The 24,281-nt window shown below is 50.2% G+C and overlaps 1 protein-coding gene across 1 annotated transcript in view; it reads left to right on the top strand.

The window, feature by feature from the left end:
* Positions 1-11,210: 11,210 nt before the first annotated feature.
* Positions 11,211-24,281, top strand: part of CORO2B (coronin 2B) — a gene marked incomplete at its 3' end in the record, with an annotated part of 32,787 nt that continues 19,716 nt past the window's right edge. The window contains exons 1-2 of the mRNA XM_080351140.1: positions 11,211-11,275; positions 16,761-16,827. Coding sequence (XP_080207266.1) covers positions 16,777-16,827 — 51 coding nt within the window. The 5' untranslated portion in view covers positions 11,211-11,275; positions 16,761-16,776. The remainder of the gene's footprint in view (positions 11,276-16,760; positions 16,828-24,281) is intronic.

Raw genomic sequence — 24,281 nt, forward strand, 5'->3', positions numbered from 1 at the left:
GTTCATACTTGAAATGAGGAGAAATGGCTCCAAGTTCCCCTCCTAGTTCCCTGAGCAAAATGGGACCTTATCCAGGACTAATCCGAACCAGATGACTGCAGCGGAGGGGAAGAGTAAGGAGAGTCAGTCAGTCATAGAGAGATGTTTGTTCTTGCTAACAGTGTTTTTAAATGGAAACATCTTGCTTTCAAGTCGAAGGGTTTGGGTTTTCAGTGCAGTCCAAGTGCCAGGTTCTACCAAGTATTGTTATTCCAGATGAACTTTCATCAAAGCAGATGAAAGCCTGTCCCTGGACTTCTCTATAAATTATCTGGTATGACATCCAAACATGAACCTCTGTATAATTCACAGCTGCAGTAACTCTGGGGATAATCCAGGACAATTTGCCATGCACAGACTGTATGTGATGTCTATGCTATATTTATTTCAATGTAATTTTAGCCAGCGCCAACAGTGCGTTCAGCTTTGGCCACTCTACTACACCAGTCCAGTGATCGGAATGTCTCTGAGAACTGTAACTCTTTTCTCATGGGGCAAAGAACCAGTTTGGTGGATTTTTCCTTCAGAATCAAGTATTTGCTAAGGGGGGACCACACACTCTTCATTTCAGTGGGACTGGCATTGCTGAGAAAGAGCATGGACCTGGAAGATGTGAAGATTTGTTTCACCTGCCTCTGGGGCAGCTCATGCCCATGGCAACACTGAGGCCACCAGGTCTGATGGCAGCATCGACCACAGTCGGTCCCTCCAGGGCTAAGGGAGCCCAGCCAGTCCCAAGCACCAAGAGGCCTCATCTCTTGGCCAGCCAGGTAGACACCTCGTGTGGGAGATTTGGGGCCTGACCTGCATCCCCAGAGCAAAACCATCCTGGGCTTGCAGAAAGCAACTTGCCTGGCTCCATTCATGAATCATCTCCTAAGCAGAGCTCTCTGGTGACACAATCATTATGTGTTGCAGCGTGGCTTTGCTATTATTCTCATATGTCCACAAGCACAGCCTGGTGCAATAGAGATGTGTTTTTCCAAGCGTTTCATCAAATGAAGGGCTAAACTCATCCGTGGTGTCACCAGGTCAAGCTCGGAGCTTGCCCCAGAGCTGAGCCTGGCTCAGGCAAGCCAAGTAGTGAGTAATGGGTTGATGAATCTCTGCAGACATACGATTCAGGATGGGTTCGGCAGTGTTTCTCTCAGGAGCTTTCCTGAAGACAGACATGTGTCTGCAGCGTCACATGTCCCAGATCTCCTAGACACAGGCACCACGAGCTCGGCTCTTCCCGCGGCACAGCCAGACAGGCAGGCTCTGATTTTCCCCACGGCTTGGTTTAGTCACTCATGTCCACCCAGGCAGCATCTCCTTCCTCTCTCTCAGCAGCGCCAGTAAACTAAACACGTGGATAAACAGAAGCATGGGATAAGCCGCATGGCAGGAAGGACAGAAACACAGCTGTGCTCCACGCGTGAACTCCAAATGCTGCAAGGCAGGAGGTGGGGGGGGCACAGTGACCCCCCCAGCTTGGTTTTCGAAGGGCTTTTATTAATTAGCCCAGCTCAGTCGCCTGAGCATCCATCTGCTGGTTTGCTCTGCTGCAGCAAGGTTATGGACTTCTGCTTGTCCCAAGGGATATGCACTGCCACCTGCCACCCCGCAGTGTCCCTGGTGTCCCCTGGTGTCCTCCATCCTGCCCCCACGTCATCCATATCAGCCAGCACATGCTCACAGGCTTGTGAGCTTCTCATCACCACAATACACTCAACAATTTCATCTCGGCAGAGCCGGGAGAGGGAGCCCAAGTCACCCCACAGCCGTGCTGCCCCCAGCACCCACAGAGCTACTCACCCACCTCAGCACCTCACAGGTTCCAGCATCACCCACCAACACACCCAGCACACCACCCTCCTTGATACGCAATCAAGTCTGGGGCTGGGATGGGGTCCCCAACAAACCTTCAGAGCAAAACCCCAGTAACAAAGCTCCTACAATCTATCACTGGCTTAATTTTGATCCAAAACATAATAAAATCCTTTCCAGTCTGACAAATACTGGATAATTTGGGGTTGGAGTTGCTGTGCTGCACTGGTGAAATGAGGAGCCTGGGCTGTTTTCCCAGCCATGGGGAAAAGCTAAGGGCCCATTTGTCCCCCCAGCTCTCAGTGATACCTCACACACCCATTAATTCCAGGTTTTGGTGGGACTTGTGCAGAAATGGTTCAACGGGTGCCCTCAGCAGGTGCTCAGCACAGGGAATCACATTTCTGGGCTCCCCCCTCGCAGCAGCATTTGGGGCTTGGGGAGTGCTGGGGTTTAGCACCATATGGAGGGGCCATATGGTCACAATCTCCTTCCATCAGCAGGATTGGGCCCCCAGGAGCCAACCAGAACACGGACCTTCCCAGCAGCCTGTCCCTTCTCACCCTACCCTCATCAGATGTCCTAGTTCCCCACCCCAGGCAAGTTGTTTTAATCAGCTAATTGGTGCTAATTAATTCCAGAGGCTGCAGACAAGCACAGGAGGTGCAGTGGCCCTGGGGGGCTGCCACTTCCACGGCACGAGTGACAGTGGCTAGGGCACTGTGGCTCTCCTAAGGCTTTGCAAGAGCCTGTTTTTTCCCTGTTTGGCTTATCTGGGCCTTGATGTCCTTTGTCTCAGCCACCTCCCCAGCTCTGTTTAATTTTAAGCATCATCTCTGCCCACAAGATTCCCGCTTCCATCACTGGCTCCTGGTAAAAAGGGCTTTTTGTTGGGAAAGGTCATTGCTGAGCGGTTCAGGAATTAGAGGTGGCTTCTTCTGCTGGCTAATGTCATTAGCTCTACATTAATTGCATTAACCTCTCACAGTTTCCAGTCCAGCTCATGGCACATGGTTTAAAAACAGAACTGATTTTCAGAAGAATACCAGAGGACAGACTTTCTTTACAACTTTTGGTATTCCCTTATTATCAGATCCACTAATATTTTATGGGAAGTCTCAGCACTAGAATAAAACTCAGTAATCTTTCATCAGACTCTTGGCTGAATAATCTCCTTATAAAAAGGAAATCCTTTGTTTATTGGCAGAGTGCTTTTCTTTAAGGGGAATTGGAAATGTCTTTGATATTGGCCTCAAGTATTTTTAATTCAGCAACAATAAAATAAGCTGGTGCAACATCTAATCTAACAGCTGGATAATTCTGCACCTGGGCTGTATTCTGCTGTTTTCATTCCCATGCAAATGCAACCAGGAGACAAGAAGCTCAAATGCTACATATAAGTGCTGTTTCTCTCATCTCCAGTTATGGGAAATTTAAAAAAATGTGAGAAAATTCCTGTTTCATGGCTGGGGAAAGGGTGTGCAAGGGTATTCGTCATTCCTGCCAGGTGACGAGGGCCGTGGCTGCGGGGATGCTCCAGTGCCTCCTGGTACCCTGCACCCTGAATTTATTTTAAGTCGTTGCTGTCAGGAGATTGGTTTGCTCAGCAACAAGAAGAGGAAGTGGGATAAAATTACACAGATTTTTTCCTGCATCACTGGCCTTGTAGAAGCTGTTTGGGTCCTGGTCTGGGGGTGTACCTGGACACCCTCCACATACTGGGACACCAGAGTCCTATGTCATCCTGTGTGCCAGAGTGCCACCGCCAGCCTGGGCCACCTGTCATTCGTTTAGAAAATGGGAATGACAGCTCTGGGACAAAGCAGTGGTCTCTGCTGTTGTCACTTGTCACTGTTTATAATAAGGGGGAAAAAATAATCGTCTTGTATACGAAGGGGAACAAGCACATGGATGGATGCTTATGGATGCTATAGGACCCCACCATGATGCCCAGCTGGGCCAGCAAGCAAAGTGCGAACCCTGTAGCAGAAATCTGATGATAAAATAAAATCTGTGGCTTGTTTGCAATCATGGTGCAGAAGCTGGAGACACAGCCTGTATCTGCTGCATGCCTGGCAAACGGCATTTGTTTTTATTGCTTTGGAGAAAGGACCAGTCTATACACACTGGTCTGACTGGTCCCCACTGTTCTGGATGCAGGTCGGTGGCTGTTCCCTTGCACATCACCGCAGGGGGGGCAGCAGGTGCTTCCCCCCGAGAAGGGCAACTCGGGTTGGCAAAGAGTTAAAAAAAGGCTTTTTCTCCCCAAAGCCAAGCGCGGGGAGCCCAGCCAAGGAGGGACGCTCCCTTCGCCCCCCCGCCCTGACCGGCCTCCCAGCCCGTCCCGCCCTCCCGCTGCTACGTCACGGCGGCGAGGGCTGACGTCACCCCCCGCCGGCTGACGTCACGGCTGACATCACCGCCGCCGCCGAGCACCGAGCGCTTCGGGCGGGCGGCGGAGGCTGCGGGTCCAGGCTCTGCTGCCGCTGCCCCCCCGCCCTGTTCCTCCCCCTTCTCCACCCCCCGGCGGCCTTTCTGCTTCTTGATTTTTTTTTCTTTTTCCTCCTCTTCTTCTCTCTCCTCCCGCCGCCCGCGGAGCTCGCTCAGCCCCTCCGCGACATCCCGCATGATTGTCCCCAAGGTAAGGACCTGCCGTCCCCCCGGCTCGGGTGCTGCGCCCACCCCCACAACAAGGTGCTGCGGAAGGGGGCCCGGACACCGCCCCCCTCCCCCGCCCGGGTTTTGCTTTTGATTTGTTATTTTATATTTTATTTTATTGTATTGATTTTTCTCGCGTTTCCCGCTTGCTCGCCGCCCTCCCCAGCTCGCAGCTCTGCTGCATTTTTAACCCTTGGAGCCGCCGGGAGGGGCCGGGGGGGCTGAGCATCCCCCCGCGGGCGCATCCCGCTCTAAGCCGCTTTTCCGCGGCCGCTCGGCAGATGCTGCCCAGACCTCTACAGGTGGCTGCCGGCTTGGCTGGGAGGGGGAAAGACCTCGGAATGGGACTGGGGGGGATTAAGTAGCGGGCTGGGGGGGCTGCGGGGTGGAAGAGCTCGTTAAAGCCACCCCGAGCGGAGCTGGTGGGTGTGGGAGGTGATGCAGGGCTGCTTGGGTCCCCCCAAATCTGCCCAGTGCTGGAGCAACCTGGGAGCTCTGCTCTCCCAAATTGCTGCCGAGGCTGCAGAAGGGGAGGTTTTGCTCTCTGATAACTGTTTTCTCCTTTCTCCGCATCCCCATAATCCCTCATACTGAATTCATCACCTCCCACTTGCTCCCATCCCGCAGTGGGTCAGGGTTGTGCCAGGATGAATCTGCCGCCCTGATGGTCCAGAGCACGCAGCATCCTGCTGAATTAGTGCATGACACGGCGGTGGCTGGGGAAAGGGGCCACCTCTGGGCTGTGTGAGCCATGGGACTTTGGGAACAGAGCGGTCCGAGCTGGACCTGCTTGGCCTCATCCTTCCTGCCATCCCGACATTGGGATGTGGTTGTGCTGATGAGTCTAATGATTCACGCACTCAAGGGGAAATAGCAGCCACCCTGCCTCGGGAAACCCCCAGAGAAAAGGTCTGATGAGCCTGAGGATGCTCCAAGGGAGAAATCACTCTCTTTGGTCTTTGTCCTCAGCAAATAACTTGCATTTTGCCTGCTTGGCTTTTGCTGGGCCCTCACCAGTGTCTGCATTTGCCGTTGGGTGTTTCTGTGCTCCTCATGCTGCATCGTGCCGTCCCGCATCTCCTGCAGCTCAAAAGACCCACCAGCACCTGTGTTCAAGAAAATGTGTGTTTGCAGCTCTTCTGAGTGCTGAGAGAGGGATTGATGGACTGACCCGAAAGGTTGGGTTGCAAGAACTACAAACTTACTGATATTAAGTGTCACAGTTTTGAGTCAGGCTGACTAATTTGTAGTGCTCATTAACAGCTTTTTTTTTTTTTTTCCTGAGTGCAAAGAGCTACATTGAGAAAAGCTACAGGGCCATAAGGAAAGTACCTTCAGTAGGACAGGGAAGGACTCTGCTGTTAATTTTCAAGGAATAGAGGTGTAAACTGGAAAGATCTATATGATGTGTACAAACTATGCTTTTGCTGAAGCAGTGTAAAGCTCTAATGCATCCGGTAGACTTTATTTCCTGCAATATGGACTATCCTGATGCAAGGTAAAGTGGGGACTTTAAAGTGGGGTTTGGGGACCGGGAATAGTGTGTGTGTGTTCCCATGGTGGGGCAGGTGAAGGGGAGAGTCCCAGAGGACTTGCGGGGTCTTTGCATCCTGCCCAGCTGCGGGTGTCTAGCTAAAACCAGTAATGGTGTCTAACTAAAACCAGTATAGCCCACAGCTCCCAGTGCTGCCAGGGACAAGCACTGACAGTGTTCCTGCAACAACTTCTCCCACGTTGGGACCATGTCCCAGGGGGTGCTGTGAATAGGAGCCATGGGTAGGATTTTACAAACTTTGCAAATATTCCTGAGCAATTCATCTTTAGAGAAAAATTGATTTGAAAATCAGGTACAGGTGCCTAACGCCATGCAGAGATGTCCTAACGTTGGCTCGAGGTGTGGGGAGGCACAAAAAACTTTTTTTGGGGTGTGTGGGAGACTGGAGAAAGGTAGGGAGGGGGCAGAAATACCTGCTATCAGTGTGTGAAACAAGCTGGTATCATCCATGTCCCAAACCACCCCCTTCCTTCCCACAGGAAGAAATGCAAGCAGCTGCAGCACGTTGCCAGACCTCGCTCTTGGGAGAGTTTGCTACCCAGGAGAGAGTTTAGGCAGGTTATAAATAGGATGGAGAAAGATGGATTGAAGTGCTAAAAGAGCCCACGCCTCATGCTTAGGGATGTACCCACATTTTGACGCTCCCCTGGCATCACTGCGTGGCTGTGTACGGTACAGCATTGCATGGCATTGCATGGAAAGGCACAGCTGTGCATGGCATTGCATTGCATTGCATGGCATTGTATGACTTTGCATGATATTACATTGCATTGCATTGTGTTGCATTACATTACATGGAATGACATTGCATGGCACATGATGCCCTGTGATGCTGGGCCATGCCGTGCTGTTCCATGCTGTGCTCCCCCGACATGAGCTCTGCCTGGCCAGGGCTTTCTGCGGCTCTGCAGCAAGAGCCACCAAGGTGGTGACCTTCAGCTGAGAAGGAATCAGGGACAACTCCATCCCTGCTGCAGATCAGCTGCTTCTTACGAGGGGCTGGGGCTCGGGTTTGGTCTCTGTTGTTTGCAAACAGAAAACCAGCCCGGATGTGTTCTGTATAAAGAAAAAGGTTCAGATGTGTTCTATGTAAAGAAAATGGTCTGTGTGCCAAAGCTAAACAAGTCTGAAAAGCAGCAGGCCATCAGTGCTGACAGGTCTGGGCCTCGTGGCAAGCAGGGAATTGCTTGTTGGCTATGGTTTACCAGGGTAATTCCTCACCCCAAATGAGTTTCTGCTTTCCATTCGTGAGCAGGACGAGCGTGGAGCTGGGCTGGTGGGGAGAAGTGACGTGAGTCACGGGACGGAGAGCAGAAAAGGGAGGAAAGAGCCCATGGTTGGGCTCTCTGGATTTATTTGCCATTGAATGGGATCTTTGGGGATACCCAAGTGGGAATCCAATGGTCAGAGAGGGCCCAGACAGATTTAACCTCCGAGCAGGGGTTGTGCTGGGTGCGTTTTGGCAGGCAGAGGCATGGCAGGAGTCCCTTGGTGTATCACTGGTGCTTCCGGCTCCCACCCATCGCTAGAGGGTGTTTCCAAAGCCCTAAATATAATTAATCATGAGCACAACTTAGTGGGAGCCTAGGGGCATGTTAATATGGGGAATACAGTTTTAAAATGTCTGGAGGTTTTTCTAAAAGACACTGTTTAAGAGAAGATGCCATATGGGAGGTCCCACGTTGTGCATTAGCCTGAATTATCCTGTGGTCTCGGCTGGCTTTATTATCTATTAATTGGCATTAGTTATTGAGCCACGCTGCCTTGATAATGGCTTATCCTTGCAGTTCACCGAGCAGACAAAGCCAAAACCAAGACCCAGAGATGAAACTGCAACTACAGCCTGTCGTGATCAAACACAGTAAATAAATTATGCCTGAAGAGGGGTAAATAGTAATTACCGCAGAGGTGCTTGATTGGGCAGTTACAGTTCCAACACTGTGACGGCAGCAGCCGAAATGACATTCTTGATGGTGCCGAAATGATGTTCCTGATGGCAAATCACAGTGTCTTCTGCTCGGTGGTCTGGGGCAAAGGCTGATCCCATGGAAAAGCTGATACCGGTTTAATCGATAGGAAGCCTGACTGAAGGCACTGGGCCATGTTATCAGGGAAAACGGCTTTGCAGAAATCAGGCTTTGGAGAGCAGAGCTTAATTTCATTTCTGGGGAAATAATGAGTGAATTCTTCTCCAGGCTGTTCACTAAAAATGAATTTGATGAAGCACTCTGTATGCTCTGATGCTTGAGAACCAACTCCAAATAATATTAATAAAAGTCATGTTAATGAATTAGGTGCAAGCTAACTGACATCTCTAGGAAACAGATTAACAGGATTTATTATTGCATGGGGTTTTGCTCATGGTGTGCAGATCAGTTGGGTGTTTTTAGCTCTGAACCCAGCCATGGAGGCAGCAGTGAAGGCAGAAATGACACACGGAAGGTGCGGGAGGAGCGGTGCTTTCTTTGCCTCTTGCTACCTTAAAATCCATATATTTTTAGTTGGGTTTCAGCAATGTGGCTGTTGGAAAACCCTCATTTGTTTAGGCTGCCCGGGCAGATGTTGCTCCTAAATAAATAAATGTGTAAAATGCATTGCTGAGGTGGGTTCGAGGGAGGGATGGAGATCATGTCCTGGTGTGCGGTGCCACAAGTGGGAGAGGGGAATGAGGCTGTGTTGCTTACCAGCTGCTCTGTGATGGAACAAGGCGGTCAGTGCTGAATTGTTAATTAAGTACAAAACAAGTCGCCTTGTCTCCAGCAGCATGGATGATCGCTAATCTTTAGCTTGGGTGGGATTTCTGGGGGTTGGGAACAAGCATAACGGGCCTCTTTGAGGCTAAAAATGGAAGGTCCCCATTTCACCAAGAATCGCTGTCATCAAAGGCAATTTGTCTGGCCCGCAGCTTTTTAATGAGTTTTAATTGCGATTCAATGCAGTATTAATATTGCCCGTCTGTGGCCAGCGGGCTCGCTGGGCACTGTAATTCATACCCTGCAAATGTAATGTGGGAACGCCCCCCTTCCTCTCCTTCTTTTCATGGAAATTTTATCAAATGATGAATAGTCCAATTCATTACTGAGCTCACAGAGAGCTCGAAGGAGTCGAATCCTGGATTCCTATCTCCCAAGTCAGTGTGTAATTACCCAAATCTGGCAGCAGGCAAAAATCTACGTGACGGAGCCAGCTGCTCGAGTCCCCCACAAATCTGTGAATCCCATCGTTCCCGAGCTGGGAAGGGACCAGTGCTGGGCTGGGAGGTGACCAGTGCCAAGCTGGGAGGGGAACGGTGCCAAGCTGGGCTCCCAGAAACCCTGCACTCCTTTTGTTCGTCGCAAAGCTGTTGGCAAAGCTCCCTTGCTGCAGCTCTCCGGCCTCGAGCATTGTTAGGAAAAGCTCCAGGAGCAAAACTGACCAGGCAGAGACTGTGCCAGGGCGGTGTGAGAGCAGCTGAGATGCTGCTTGGGTTTCAGAGAGCAGAGAAATAAGGTTAAACCTTTCTGATTGCGGTCCCGCTATGGCAAACAGCTGGTGAGCATGACAGGGACCCTGCTTGATGGGAAATCTGGGCATCCGTGAGCTGGCCAGGGCTCCCCAGCTTAAGCAGGACAATGAATTACTCAAAAAAGTCCAGTGGAGATGCTGAGGGGTCTGGAGCATCTTTCTTTGAAGGACAGACTGAGAGAGCTGGGGCTGTTCAGCTGGAGAAGAGAAGCTGAGAAGGATCTTATGTTGATCAATACCTCAGGGTGGGTGTCAGAGGGTGGACCAGACTCTGTTCAGTGGTGCCCAATGACAGGATGAGGGGCAATGAGCACAGACTGAAACACAGGAGGTTCCTTCTGAACATGAGGATAAAATGCTTTACTTTGAGGGTGATAGAGCCCTGGGACAGGCTGGAGAATAAAACTATAGAACAGTTTGGGTTGAAGGGACTGTTAAAGCTCCCCCAGTGCCACCACTGCCATGAGCAGGGACATCTTCACCAGCTCAGGTTGCTCAGAGCCCTGTCCAGCCTGGCCTGGGATGTCTCCAGGGATGGAGCTGGGGGGATGAGGGTTCCCTTGCAGCCGTGGCCATCCCTCCAGACAGTGCAGCCCCGGCTGCCTTCTGCTCTGAGCATCCCTGCTCTCCCCGTGTACAATAGCTGCTCTAAATCCCCCACAGAATAATGGGCTGTCTGTCCCTGAACAGGGCTCTCTGTGTGCCCACCCCGAGGCACACCAGCCCTTGCAGGGGCTGGGTGGTGGTGGTGCTGGGGACACATCCTGACCTGTTGGTGCCAGCAGCACCAGGGGGTGGCTGCGGTGCTCAGGGGTCCTGTAGCTGTGAGCAGGATGGGGCCATCTGTCTGCTGGCACCCAGAGCCTCTGCACTGGGTGATTTGGGGCTCCACATCCCCACTGGTGGAGGCTGGGGCTCAGCCCATGCAATGAAATTCTTCCTTGCAGAGTGATAAGCAACAGTGTTGCCATGTGGAGCTGGAGGCTGGTGATGAGGGGAGGCACTGGAGATAATCCTGATACCACTGGCTGATGTGGGGGCTGGAGCATAAGTGTGATGGGAGCGGCTGAGGGACCTGTGGGAGTCAGCCTGGAGAACAGGAGCTGAGGGGAGACCTTCTGATCTCTGAACTGCCTGAAAGGAGGCTGGAGCCACAGGGGGTCGGGCTCTGCTCCCCAGTAACAAGCGCCAGAATGAGAGGAAATGGCCGCAAATTGCAGCAGGGGAGGTTGAGGTTGGATCTGGGGAACAATTTCTTCCCCAAAGGGCTGTCGGGCATTGGAACAGGCTGCCCAGGGCAGTGGTGGAGTCACCATCCCTGGAGGGGTTGAACAGACGGAGATGAGGTTCTCAGGTATATGGGGCAGTGCCAGGAGTGGGGGAATGGTTGGACTCAATGAGCTTGAGGGGCTTTTCCAACCAAAATGATTCTATGATTGGTTCCATCATTAGCAATTAGCTGATGGCAGCTGTGCCAGTGGCTGCACCCCAGTGCATTTTGACACCCGGTGTGTCTTGAACGCGTTTGGTGAAGCTGAGGTTGGGGTTTTGTGCCTGGCTGTGGCTCGGGACAGGCGGCAGCAGTTGCTGCTGTAACCAAAGGGTTTCTCTTTCTTCCAGGACCGAGGAGAACCCACGGTTCCCTGAGCCCCACATCCATCTCAGGGTGTCAGGAGGCACCCGCCAAGCCCACGGAGCAGAGCAGGGCAGGTGAGCACCCTGCACCCCAATGTACCCCGGGACGGCCCCGGGGTGGACCCCAGAGGGATGGAAACAGCCCAGGGACACAGCAGCCCCTCTGATCCCCTCTGTGCCATCCCCATTTGAGGCAGTTGCATGTCCAGAAAAGCATTTTTTATCAAGAGGAGTGCAGCAGCTGCTGCAGCTCTCCTACCCCCAAAATCTGGCCCTATACCCCAGAGATGCTCCATGCATCTGATGAGACCGGATCTGTGGAAGATTTGGTCCTTGTAGAAATGCTGAGTCCTTTAAGCAAGCGACCGGAAAGCTGAATGTACAGAAATATTTCTGGGTGAACACGGGTGAGGCCGGGGTGTGCATGAGCATCCTGTGGGGGCTCAGCCTGCGGGACACCGGCTCCCGGGGGGTTCACAGCTCCAGGGCGCTTCACTGCAAACCTCTGGCAAAGAGAGTTGCTTTGGCTGCTTTTATAATTATATTAAGTGCAAAGAAACCTGATTCTATAGCACTGTGTGCTAAAATACAAGGAAAAATAGGGAAAAAGTGATATTTGAGGCTGTGGGCATCACGAGGCCGGGGAGGGATATCGCAAATGTTCCTCTGTGAGCTTCCCTGCGCTTTTGTTCGTGCCTGAATAACAAGTCTCCGTTTCTCTTCGGTGGCTGGTTTCCCCCTTCCTGGGAGCCGGAGCACAAGGCAGAGCTTGTCTGGGCTCCAGCTCCCCCCGGGCACTGCGGGCTGGACACGGGGGGGTCGGTGCCTCCCGCATCCCGGCCCCAGCCGCCCCGTGACCTTCATCCACCCCAGCTCTGGCACTTCCTCGCGCTGGCCAGGAAACAGGTTCCTGAAGTCTGAAATATTTAGAAAATAGTGTTTGTTTTTCTTTTCTCTCTTTTTTTTTTTTTTTTTTGTTGTTTTCTCTTTTCTTTCCCTCTTCTCTTTTGGAAAACTTTTGCCCCCAACTGGGATAAACTTCCAAAAAACTCTTGTGGTTTTGTAAGCTGTCCAGGAGTGAATGGGATGGGAAAGGAGCTGTGGGATGCTGCCCCGTGCCCCGAGGAACCCCCCACAGTGCTTGTTCCTGGGGAACATTTTGGGGCCTTTGGGTTAAAACAGCAAATCAAGGAGAGATGCCTGAGCTGCTCACCCGTGCGCTGTCTCCCTGCTTTAGAAAATGCCTCTTTGCCAGGATAAATAAGTTTCTATGGCTCATGTCCTGTACAAAGTTGGGGCTTGGTGAGGAATTTTGTCAGGCTATCACAAAAGTAGAAATGTTAGTGCTCCCAGCAGTCCTTTTTGCCTGATTTTTTTACCCTCACCCATCCCACAGCATCTTCCCAAGCAGTTTCTTACCCATGGGGTCCCTCCAGTCCTTTAATACCTGTGCATGTGGCTTTTCACCTCTTTACAATTAAAAAGCAGGTGAGTTTAGGAGGGGTTGGATTTATGGCATCCTCCCACCGGAGGCTCTTGCTTGTTATCCAAGCTTATTCTGGTTAAAACTGATGGATCCTGGGTGGAAAAAACCTGTTGTAACCAAGTCTCGACTCAGATTTCTTGATGACGTGCAATGCAATGTGAAATAACACTCATGGATAAGCGCCTGGCTTGGTTACCCGCTCATCTCAACACATGGACAGAGACTTCCTTTCTCCTCTCTGAGTTTCCTAAAACTCACTCAAGTTGAGAAAAAGCAAGCAATATTTTTACCCTCAAGGAAACATTATTCCAAGAAGCTGGAGGAGGGTAAAATCCTGTGGTCAGTGACCCAGGGCAGCTCTGAGGGCGAGAAACGCTTTGTGCTTCATCAGGATGTTTCTGCTGGCTTCACGGGGTGGGAAGGAGTTGGGAAACAGAGTGGGAGGAAAATTGTGCTTGTTTACAGAATTTATTGACGAGCGTGAGATTTGTGTTTCTTCTCAGTACGTGGGCCCAGGAGAGGTTTGATTTGCCTCCCCCAGAAGGTTTCCTGGGGGGAAAACGGTCCAAAGTGGGGCCTCTGATGGTACCGCAAATGCTGGTGCCAGGGATGCTTTTTGCATCGTCCGTGACATCTGCGGGGCCATGTGAAGGGCCTGGTGTGTGTGGGAAGCAGCACCGTGGGCAAGGAGGGATGGGAACTCATGGTAACAGCCTGGCCCCATGTCTAGGGGACATCTGGCCTCGCTTGGTGCTTTTTTTCCCAGCGGTTTGTGGGGAGGAGAGGCTCTTCCCAGGCAGTTAGGGGTCTCTAGAAAGAAGAAATCATTGAAAAGTTGAGCTCCAGGGAAATCCCAGTCACTTCCTTCCAGGCTGGAAAAAACTCAGCTGGCAAATATCGCTGCAGAAATGTTCATCTGACTTCTGTCCTTTGTTTAGACCATGTGAGTGGGTTTAATCCTTAATATTTGTTAAATCATCTATTGCTCTTTACAAGTTTGAGAAACACAGAGCTCTCTTTGCCTCTTCTGTGCACTATGGACAAGTGGCTTTCCCAAAGTGAACTGTACCTTCCAGAAATGCCATTTTGCCCCCTGCCCCCAGCTCTGGGGTGACCATCAGGGAGCTGGGGTGCACCCACCAACCCGATGGGTGCAGAGGCAGAGATCTGCTCTGCATCTTGGCAACTCAGCCCCGCTTTGGGGGGACCCAATCAGAGCTGTGGTGGGGGTCTCAGCCCCTTGGGAGCCTTGCCCTTGGCTGTACTGGTGTCCCAAGTCTCTGCCAGAACATTGTCCCAGTGCTAATATCATCACTGCATCATACATCTGTTCAATAGCATCCATCTATCCATCCATCCATCCATCCATCCATCCATCCATCCATCCATCCATCCATCCATCCGTCGTCTCACCATTGCCCTACAGCAAACAGGCAAATGCAAAACCCCACAAGTAAGGGCACAAGGAACTCAGCATTAACTCCCAAGTCTATTTTTTTAATGCAACCTTAACGCAATGTTTGGTCTGGGGGCTCTGCCGAGTCCACGCTGAGGATGTCCCACATCCCAGCAAATGGGAGCATCCCTGGAGAAGACAAGGCTCCAGGGAGACCTTATTGCAGCCTTTCTGTACTTAAAAGGGGTCAATAAGAAAGATGGGGACAGACTTTTTAGCAGGGCCTGTTGCGATAGGACAAGGGGTGATGGTTTTAAACTAAAGGAGGGAGATTCAGGCTGGACATGAGAAAGAAATTGTTGCCCCTGAGGGTGGTGAGAGCCTGTCCCAGGTTGCCCAGAGAGGTGTTGGATGAACCATCCCTGGAGACATCCCAGGCCAGGCTGGACGGGGCTCTGAGCAACCTGAGCTGGTGAAGATGTCCCTGCTCATGGCAGAGGTGGCACTGGGGGAGCTGAGAAGGTCCCTTCAACCCAAACTCTTCTGTGACTCCATGATTCTACGTTCCCCAGCTGTGGTGTGGCCTGTGAACAGGCTGGTGCTGCCATTGGGAGCTGTCATGGGGGTGCTGGATGTGGTCACACCCAAGCTAAACCCCACACTGACCCCAGCCACCTCCATCAGATGGAGGGGATGGGAACATGACAGCTGGTTTTATAGAAACATGCTTTGTTTTTTTGAGGCCCTGCTCAGTGCATTTATTCCGGTGCTTATGAGAGCCCCAAGGTGTTTCCTGTGGTAGGCAGAGCTGAAGCATTCGCTCTGCTTCCCTCTGCCACTCCAGCTGGTTGTGCCATCAGCCAGATGCAGAAATAAGGAGAAAACGAGGAGCTTTGCTGGTTACTGGAGGATCTGGGTCTCTGAAGTGTTGTCAGGATCAGGCTGAAGGGCTCTGCACACTGTGTGTGTGTAAGGGGCTGATGGGTTCCCTGGGGAACCACACTGTGTCTATAAAGCAAAAATTATGCTATTGCACATCAGCCTTTTATGGGGATCAAACTCATGTCAGTACCAGGAAAAAAAGGCTTCTTCCCAAGGAGGAAGAGACTCTTTTCTCTGTCCTTGAAAATTAATAACTAGTTTGGGATATGTTTAATAATTTTTTTTAATGAGGGATCAAAACGTGTGGACTACGTCTGAAAGGAAAAGCAGCTTCAGGATGCTGATGGCATTTGGGACTGCATCCCTGGCAATGGAGCATTTCCAGGTGACATTTCTGCCTTTTGCATCATGGAGGGGCTTGCATGAGACTGTGTGAGACCCTGGGGCTGGACCCTCACTGTGGGGACAGAACTGTGACTGTCCCCAACCCTGGCCCCAGATGCCCCATGCTCTCATGGCAGTGGAGATGGATGGGGTCCTGTGGCACTGTGATGTTATCTTGGAGCCAAAACCACTGAGACATCCAAACCACAAAAGCTGCGTGGGAATTCAGTGGGGAGATTTATTCTTCATTATCGACATAGTTATTCTGTAATGGGATGTGCAGTTGTGCCTGTCTCATAAATACCCATCATCTGCTTTTTAGCGATCAATATATAATCCTGAAGTGACCTCACACAACTATCAAACCCCTTCTTTCCCCTCTCACCCCTGTAACTTTCTCCCACCAGCAGGACTTAGTTTCAGGGTTCTGGGCATCATCACTGCGTGTTGTCAGCCCAGGACAGGTGTGCGGCGCTCTGGTCAGCGTCCCCAACCCCTGCATCTGCTCCTCTGGGGACACGGGCTGGGAACGCATCAACGAGCTGCGTCCATCAGCCTATGCTGAATTTCATGCAAACCACCTTTTTTCAAAAGTCAAGCAAGGGCTTCTTGCAGAGAGGAACAATTCTAAGATTGCAGCCTGTGGAACTGCGCCATTTAAAAAGTTTTGCATGGTGTCATAATGCAAAATGGCTTTTTCCCAGAAATGCCCCAAAACAGCATTTCTGGTGCTTGCAAAAGCTGGTTGTACTGCAAATACCTAGCAAAAAAATGTTCTCCCTTTTGTGCTCCCCGAAGAAAGGGGCTGCCCTGGGCGGGGGTTGTGTGGATCAGCTGCTTGGCTGTCACAGCCACCGTGGCCCCGCTGATGTGTCACATTGTTCCTGTGGAGATTTGGATCCTGCCGTGGCACACGAGGGGTGATTGTGCCCACACCGCTGCTTTGGCAGCTCTGAGCAAGCAGCTGGCTTGCCAGCAAACTTTTTATGAATAGATGTTGTTTTACATCCTGCTGTGGATCCCAGGGTTTCTGGACAGGTTAATGGGCATGTTACCGGGATGAGGATGAGTCAGGTAATGTACCAGGTACGTAAATGCCTCGGTTTGCTACCGGTCTCAGGAGCATAAACTATTTGTGTTGGAATTACAGTGTTATTTAGAGGAAAGTAGGCGGCAATACGTAATTATGCTAAACAGGCCTGGCAGTCACCGGGAAGGAGGACACAGGGGTCGATGTGACAGCTGCGGCTGGTGGCTCGTGGGGCTCGGCATCGTGTCCTGCCACCGACGATGCTCCGGCTCCTTCCAAAATCCCCCAGGAGCATGCAGAGAAGCAGGAAGGGTTTGTGTGTTTTTTATCTCAGCCTCCCGGGATGGTGAATTGAATGTTTTTGCTTTCCCTCTCTGCACAGAGCTCTTGTCGAGTCAATGAGAGACCTGCTCAAGTCTAGCGTGCTGGGAAGCAAGCACGGCAGCCTGGTGAGTGTCCCGCGCTGGGCATTTCAATAAGGCTGGGACAGAGAGATGCAAAGAGCCAGCAGCTGAGCCTGAGCAAGCCAAGAGCCCAGCCGGCTGGCTCTGCTCTGAACGCTCCCTGGCACAAAAGAGAAACCACTTAATTTACACCGGCAGCTCGGCATTTCTTAGCCTGTTTGCTTTTAAGTCAAGCTGGGGCTACAAACACACCCAGGTGCCCCGGCCGGAGCGTCGGTCAGTCCTGCGGCAACGCTGAACAGGGACGTTCAGACATGTTCTGTGGCTGAATTGCTCCTGCACACTGCGAACATGTGTCACTCTCTGTGGCAGAATTGTTATTAAAATGAAGAACAGGATGTGCCTAAATGTTAAATCTTACCGAACCTCGTTAGCGTGAAAGCCATTAATGTGAACAAAAGCCGTTTTCAAGCTTGAATTGAGAAGCATCAGAGCATTAGAGTGCTGGAGAGATTAAAATCAGCGTTTGTTTGGCTCTAATCTAATGTGCATGGAACAATAAGCATTTGATGACTAATTTGGGGAATGCTGGGTATCTTATCAAAATATAGCTGTTTAATTTCAAGCTTTTCTTTAGGTAGTGGATTCCAGCAGCATAAATCCTACATAAATGCTTTGCTAAGGCACTGGGCATGCAGTGAGCAGATCCCATCCTCTGGGTGCAGAGCAGCCTGGGCAGGACCCGTCTCGTGCTGGCACCGTCCTGCCACCTCCTGCTTGTGCATTTTCCCCTCTGAGTGGAAAAAATATTGCTTTTGCTCAAGCAAAGCGAGCAGGAATGGGGTTGGGACAGGGAGGTGGCTTTGCAGTGGCTTCCCCATCGCATAACTATTGCAGGGACGCTGTTTTGCTTGGTTTAAGTATGAGCACAGCCCTGCTCATCCCATCACTCCACGATCACAGGTCCCTGGGGCTTGGGCTGCCCCTCAAGTCAATGGCCAATCTGTACCACATCCTTTGGGAAGGGATTTAATCCTAAATCCCCAGTCTCCCAGTGCTGATGCTCTGGGTGTGGAGGGGCACCAGGAACAGAGCAGGGTTTTCCTCACCTCGTGGGGACTTTGGGGACTTCAGCTCTGTCCTGGGAGGGTGCTGGTGCTGGGTCTGGTAGTGACTTTTTTCTCTAAAACAATCCCTGGTGAGCTAGTTTGATGTTTCCTTCCGTGCTTGCTGCACGAGGGAGCTGTGGGGAGCATCCCTGGGCAAGGGCAGGGGGCATCGAGCAGCCCTGTGCTTCCTACAAATGAAGCTGTCTCTTGGTTAAAACCTGCCAAAAAGCAGCTCTTGGGGTTTTTTTTTTGCACAGTAACGCTTCGTTGCCTTAATGGCTGATCGATATTTGAAATGTCAAACTCGAGCACTGCTGACCTTTCTGATGGAAAATAACTTCTGCCCAGCGGCTCCCAGGGATGCGCAGGCAACGGGTTGGCTCCGGAGAGATGGAAAATAACCCAACGCAAGGGGGGAATGAGGGAGTGGGTTTCAGTTGGATTTGGTTTTGTTCATTAAAAACTGTGCCTTGACTTTAACTGGAAGTTCCTGGATGGGGGATGCCAGCCAGAACCTCTGCCCGTACCAGGAAGGGGCATGACAAAAAGGAGTAATGTGATTGTGGATAGTCACTGTCTCCTGCGGTGCCACAAAACCCCTCATGGAAGCCCTAGATTTTCTAGGTGAAAAATGAGTGTTGGATTTCCTTTTCCCAACATGCTTTTTCATGCAAATATCTTTTTCTTGCTAGTCAACCATAGCTCTGATACTTAACCATGGGCAGAACAATAAATCGGGGAGAAGGAGCACTGGCTTCCCATTAAAAACCTCTCTAAGGCCATGGGAGATGCTATGTGCCATCATGGTAACCCAAAGACCTCCCTTGTCACCCCTAGCATGCTGCTGGGGGGCATGAGAAGGGGGTATTTCCAACCCCCTAAAATTATTGCTTCACCCAGGTGAAAGCAGAAATTCATTTCTCTGAAAGCTTTCACGATGGAGGCAGATTAAATGGCGCTATATATAGGCTACACCGATCTTTTGGGGGATTACAGTCGCTGTGTAAGTGCCTATTGCAGCGCGAGGGCTCTTTGCGCAAGCTCTCCCTCCCGGCTGCTGTTGCCAAGACTCCCGATGCTTGAAAAGATGCATTTAAAAATAAACACATGGAGACAAGAGCTGTGTCCTGCTGCTGCTGGTGGGCAAAGGCTGGAGCTGCCAGCATATCAGAAAAGCCTCCAAAGAGGAGCTGTGGTTTTGCTTCTTGGTTCTTTTTTTTAGTTTACTTTAAATGCCATTGCTCCTGAAGCTGGTATCTGCTAAAAAACTGAATGGCAGCCTGAGAAGTATAGAATATACGGAGTTGGAAAGGACCCATAAGGATCATCAAGCTCAGCTCCCTGCTCCGTGCAAACTGTACGTAACTTTACACAACTGTAACAGATTTCAGTTTGCTTTTAAATAATCTTAAATTTTTAATTGTGACAATAAATAAGAACAATCAATGCAGGGTAAAGAAATTCTGCAGAGCAAGTGGAAGCTGTTGCACAAGGTATTTGCCAAACCTTCTGTGACACAAGGCCTTGGATTTCAGTTTTTGGCACTGGATTCCAACAAGTCTTTTGCTTCATTTATATTTTTATTGCCAAGTAAGGTGATCCACCTTTGTCAGGAATATTCAAAATCATGATTCTTCTGTGGGCTGCTCTGATTTTGGCCTTGCCAGTAGATGGACTTACACCTAAAACAGGACTAGCTTCTCCTACTAATTTTCTGAGGGTTTTTTTTTCTCATTTTCTACTCATTTCTCCCCATATCTGCTTTTGCAGTGGGGCAGGGCCAGAGTAAGATATTAATATAACTTCATCCTGAGCTGTGAATGATGGATTTTGGGACACGCTCCTCCCTTCAAGCATTTAAATAAGTAAAACATTGCAATGAGCCTGAAAACACCAGAGCAGAGAATTTCTCTGCCGCTGCTTGTTTCATGAGGTTAATGGTGATGCTGGATGTCGTGATTGGGGATGTGATGTGTTTTATTGCCTCATTTCAAAGTGTGTTATAGGATTCTCACTTTTCATGTGAGTTCTGTTCAACCAAAAACAAGCAAGGAGATTTGTAATGAAAGGTAAAAAACAGAGTCCAAGAATAATGCAGAACTAGAATGAACGTTGGAAATGGTGGCACATTAGTCAGATTCTGGAAGTGGATGGAAATGACTCCAATAAATCAATAATGTTTTTTTTTTAATGCCTCTGAGCCATTAAGAGTGAAGTGATGGAAAATAAAAATACCCATTAGCGTCAGCAGAATGTAAAGAATTACTCAAAAAGCGAGTTTCGTAAATATAAATATATATATATTAGGAGGATTGCAAATGCTCTGGAGAGTAACTTCCAGAAGGGCTGGATGTGGCACATCGCACAGTGACAGGGCTGGTCCCTTTCTGCTGGGAGTTTGATCACGGCTCCAGGGACATCTGTGGCTTCACATGAATGCACCAGGGACAGCACAGGAGCTAAAATGAGCAGGATTGTTTTATTTTCCAGCAACCTCCGTCTTCACACAGAGCAGCCAGCAGCCGCACACCCATCGAGATGATGGCCTGGGGGGTCACAAGCGTCCCTGAATTCACCCCGAATTTCTTTTTTGTTTGTTTTTCTGTTGTAGGGCAGAGAGAAGGTTGTTTGTGGGGGGAAAATAATTTGCCATGAAAATGATAGGTTCTGAGCAGACACAATTTTGCAAAATTAAAGTGAAAATCCCGCGAATAGCTTGTGTAGGAGAGGAGAAAAATGAAAAGAAACTCAGAAAAAAAAACCCAAGAGTTTGAAATGCTGCTGCTGAAATGCAGGTAGAGCAAGGGTTGAAACTCCAGGGGAAAACAACAAATGCAACATTTCTCTTTAACCCGTGCAGAGCCCCCGGCCGCCGTCACCATCTCCCTCGGGAGGAAGCGAAGGGCTGAGGGGCCGGCGTGGGACCGCAGCCACCGCGCTTTTTCCAGCTTTTCCTCTCTTTTGGGCTTTGTCTCGCCCGAGTCGAGCTCCTTTGGGGAAGGGGCTGTTTTTCCTCCCCGGCTGGGAAATGTCGGCACCACCTGCAAAATACTCGGTGCTGGTGCCTGAAGCATCCCTGCATCCCCTTCCTCCCCATCCCTCCTCCTTTTCAAAAGCCTTGGGTCAGGAAAGAGGACGTTTGTCCTCCAGAAGGGCTCTGCAAAGCAGCACTTGGAGGGAAAATAAATATGTGAATAGCAAAACTATTTCCCATTTGAAAATATGCATCTATCCTGGATTGCACAGCCTGCGGGATGAGAGATTTTCATTCTCCTAGCTAGAAAATTTGGCTTGTTTTCAACAGTTTTCCATCAGAAAGTGGTGTTTCTTGTGAAACCGCGTATTTTCCTGGCAAGACTTCCCCACGTGCAACCCATCAGCAGCCGTGTTTGTAGCATCTTCCTTTGCACATTGGTTTTCCATTGACTTTCTTCATCCTGGCATGTCCCAGGTCACTTGGTGGCCTCGTATGGGGGCTTGTGCCCTTGTCCGCATCCTTTTGGAGCAGCCGGGTGCCAGGAAATCTTTGTGGATCGGATTTGCAGTGTCCCCAGTGGTGCAGCCACCATGGGCTGCCCGCAGAAACCAGTGGGCTTGGAAGCCCCATGCGATGGCACTAGCTTTAAAGAGCAGGTTTAAGTATATATATATATATATATACACAAATGGAGGAATAAATAATAAAATTAAACGGAAAAATGAAGCCTGCTTGTAAACTAAAATATTTCATCAATCCAGAACTGAAACACCGCTCACAAAACACCCAAATGTATAACGCGATGGGAAACTGATGATTTTTCAGCCAGAATAGCTTTCTAGGGTTTTATCTGTAGGCAATGCCTCCTGCACACTGCAGAGCAAGACCCCACTTTTGCAGGACACACAACCCCTGCCAAAGCCTCTGCTGAAGGACCAGACATGAAAATGATGGTTTGGAAGTGGATTTTTCCTGCTCATCACCTTGTTCCAGCGATGGGACCAAACCCCAGCAGGAGCAGCCAGCTTCGGAGACAGACAAAGGGGCAAAGGATGCTGAGCTTTTTATTTTTCAACCCCAAATCATTGCAAAAGTGTCCCATTAGCTGCCTTTCCCCGCAGTGCAGTACTCTCTTCATCCGAAGGCTGATGCTCCCCACAGCTGGTGGGGATGGGACCCCCCGAGACCCCCGACTCTCCTGCATGTCACAGGAGCTATTTCTGGTGTGGAAAAGCCTCCACCAGCTGCCAAACCCAGAAATATGCCCTTTGTCAGGGATTTTGCCAGCATTCCCGTGCTGTCTGCATCCCCGGGGTGATGTGACGCTGCTGACAGGAAATACTGGCTGAGGTTAAAGGAAAGAAATTCTGGATTTCTCCAGCGAAACAGGCACTTGAGCTTATTGCTTCCTCCTGGCATGGTGGGGGCTGAGTGGAGACTTGCCCAGATTTGGGGGAAAGAATAAAACAGGGAGGGCTGGAAAAAACAAATAAAAGAGATGCCAAAGTGCTGAGGTCCTGGGAGCAGCATTGCTCTCATGTCTGAGACCACGGCAAGGAGGGAGCATCCGTAGTGCATGCACAAGGATCCAGAATAAGGGTAAAAACACATCTCTGGGCTGCTTGGAGCTTGTTTGTGCTGGAGCTTTGTTTGGCAGCAACTCATTAAGCTGAAGTTCTGCATGCAGAAAATATTGTGAGCCCCATTTCTGCTACCCCTGCACTGCAGGAGGGGTTTCCTTATGGGAGGTCGTGGGTTTTCTCCTCCGTGGGGATACATGACGAGGCATCTGGAAAGATCAGTGGGGGAAGGATTGAGCAAACGGCCCTTTTAGTAGAATGTGGAGCTTTTTTTGCAATAGGTCCAGATCAGAGAAGCACAGATGGCAGAAACGAGAGCAAAGTCAAAGTCCTGTGATAATGGAGCATATTGAGAGCTTAAAAATATCAAAATACATTTTTGTGGGTTTTTAACATTATTTAAAAAGTACTTTCAAGCTGAAAACTCATCTGTTCAGACAAAGGAGAATGTAAGATGTAGTGAAAGTCTCCAAAGCCACTCCTCAGCTGTGGTTGGGGTGTTTTTCCTGCCCTGCCTGGCTCCCACCGCTCTTTGGCAAAGATTCCCAGTGCTTTGCTGGACGTGAGGCTGCATTTCTTTTCAAAGCAGAAGCCTTTTCAGCCAAAAAAAAATGTCTCTCTGCTCTCATTTTGGGTTAAATCCTTTAGGATCTCTGTCGTTTTTTTCTTTGCAGCCTGGGAATGCTGACAGCCCTGCTGCATCCTCAAAAGGATGCCTGCAGCATCTGGGCTGCTGGGGGATGGAAAATACAGCTGGGATTTGGGGTGTGATTCAGTCGGAGTTATTTAAGATCAGAGCAGCCACTGGAGCACTTTTTCTGGTGTTGTGCTTCTCTGAGAGATGCTTGCAGCACATGACCCAGTGTTTAAGTACAAAATTACATGATTTTATCAATAGATGCTGGTTATGAAGACGCGAGCAACTACAAGGCCCTTAGGTGTGCGATTACTATGTGTGTTGATAGAGCTGAGTATTTATGTTGCTCTAAGGTGGCTTAAGTGCTTTATGCTCTTCTGCACACCTAAAGTGCCTTAAATCTGTATAGATAGAATCACAGAATCACAGATGGTTTGGGTTGAAGGGACTTTCCCAGCTCCCCCAGTGCCACCCCTGCCATGAGCAGGGACATCTTCACCAGCTCAGGTTGCTCAGAGCCCCGTCCAGCCTGGCCTGGGATGTCTCCAGGGATGGTTCATCCACCACCTCCCTGGGCAACCTGGGCCAGGCTCTCACCATTCTCATGTCTGGCCTGAATCTCTCTCCTTTAGTTTAAAACCATCACCCCCTGTCCTATTGTAACAGGCCCTGCTGAAAAGTCTATCCCTATCTTTCTTATCGGTCTCTGTTAAGTACGAAAAGGCTGATTTTATCATGGACACTTCTGCTACCATAAGGATTGTTCAAAAGAAGAACAAAATGAAAAATGCAGTCTTTTTTTTTTTTGCAAGGTAGTGAGGACAAATGAAAACACACTCATATCTGTGCACACACCTTGGACTTGGGGTGGGGCAGCAGGATCAGCCAGTGAGTCCTTGGGATCCCTAATTTCTTTGGGATCCTTGAGAGCATCTCGGCAGCAGCAATGCTGCAATGCTCTGAGTCAGTTCACCCAGGGACCCCCCCGCAAAATGAGCCGAGACGACTGAATGTAGCATCTCCCAGCTCTGCGATGTTCAGTCCCTGCCCGAGTGCTCTTCTTCTGCCCCGATGCTTTCATGTGCTCCAGACCAACCTATTTCCAAGTCATCGCATTAAAAGCCTTAATTCTTTTGTCATACGTACATGAAGTAGTAGTGCTGTGCGTTCTAGATAGGCAGAAAAGGAGATCAGCT

This window comes from Nesoenas mayeri (genome assembly GCF_963082525.1).
Source record: "Nesoenas mayeri genome assembly, chromosome: 11".
NCBI lineage: Eukaryota > Metazoa > Chordata > Aves > Columbiformes > Columbidae > Nesoenas > Nesoenas mayeri.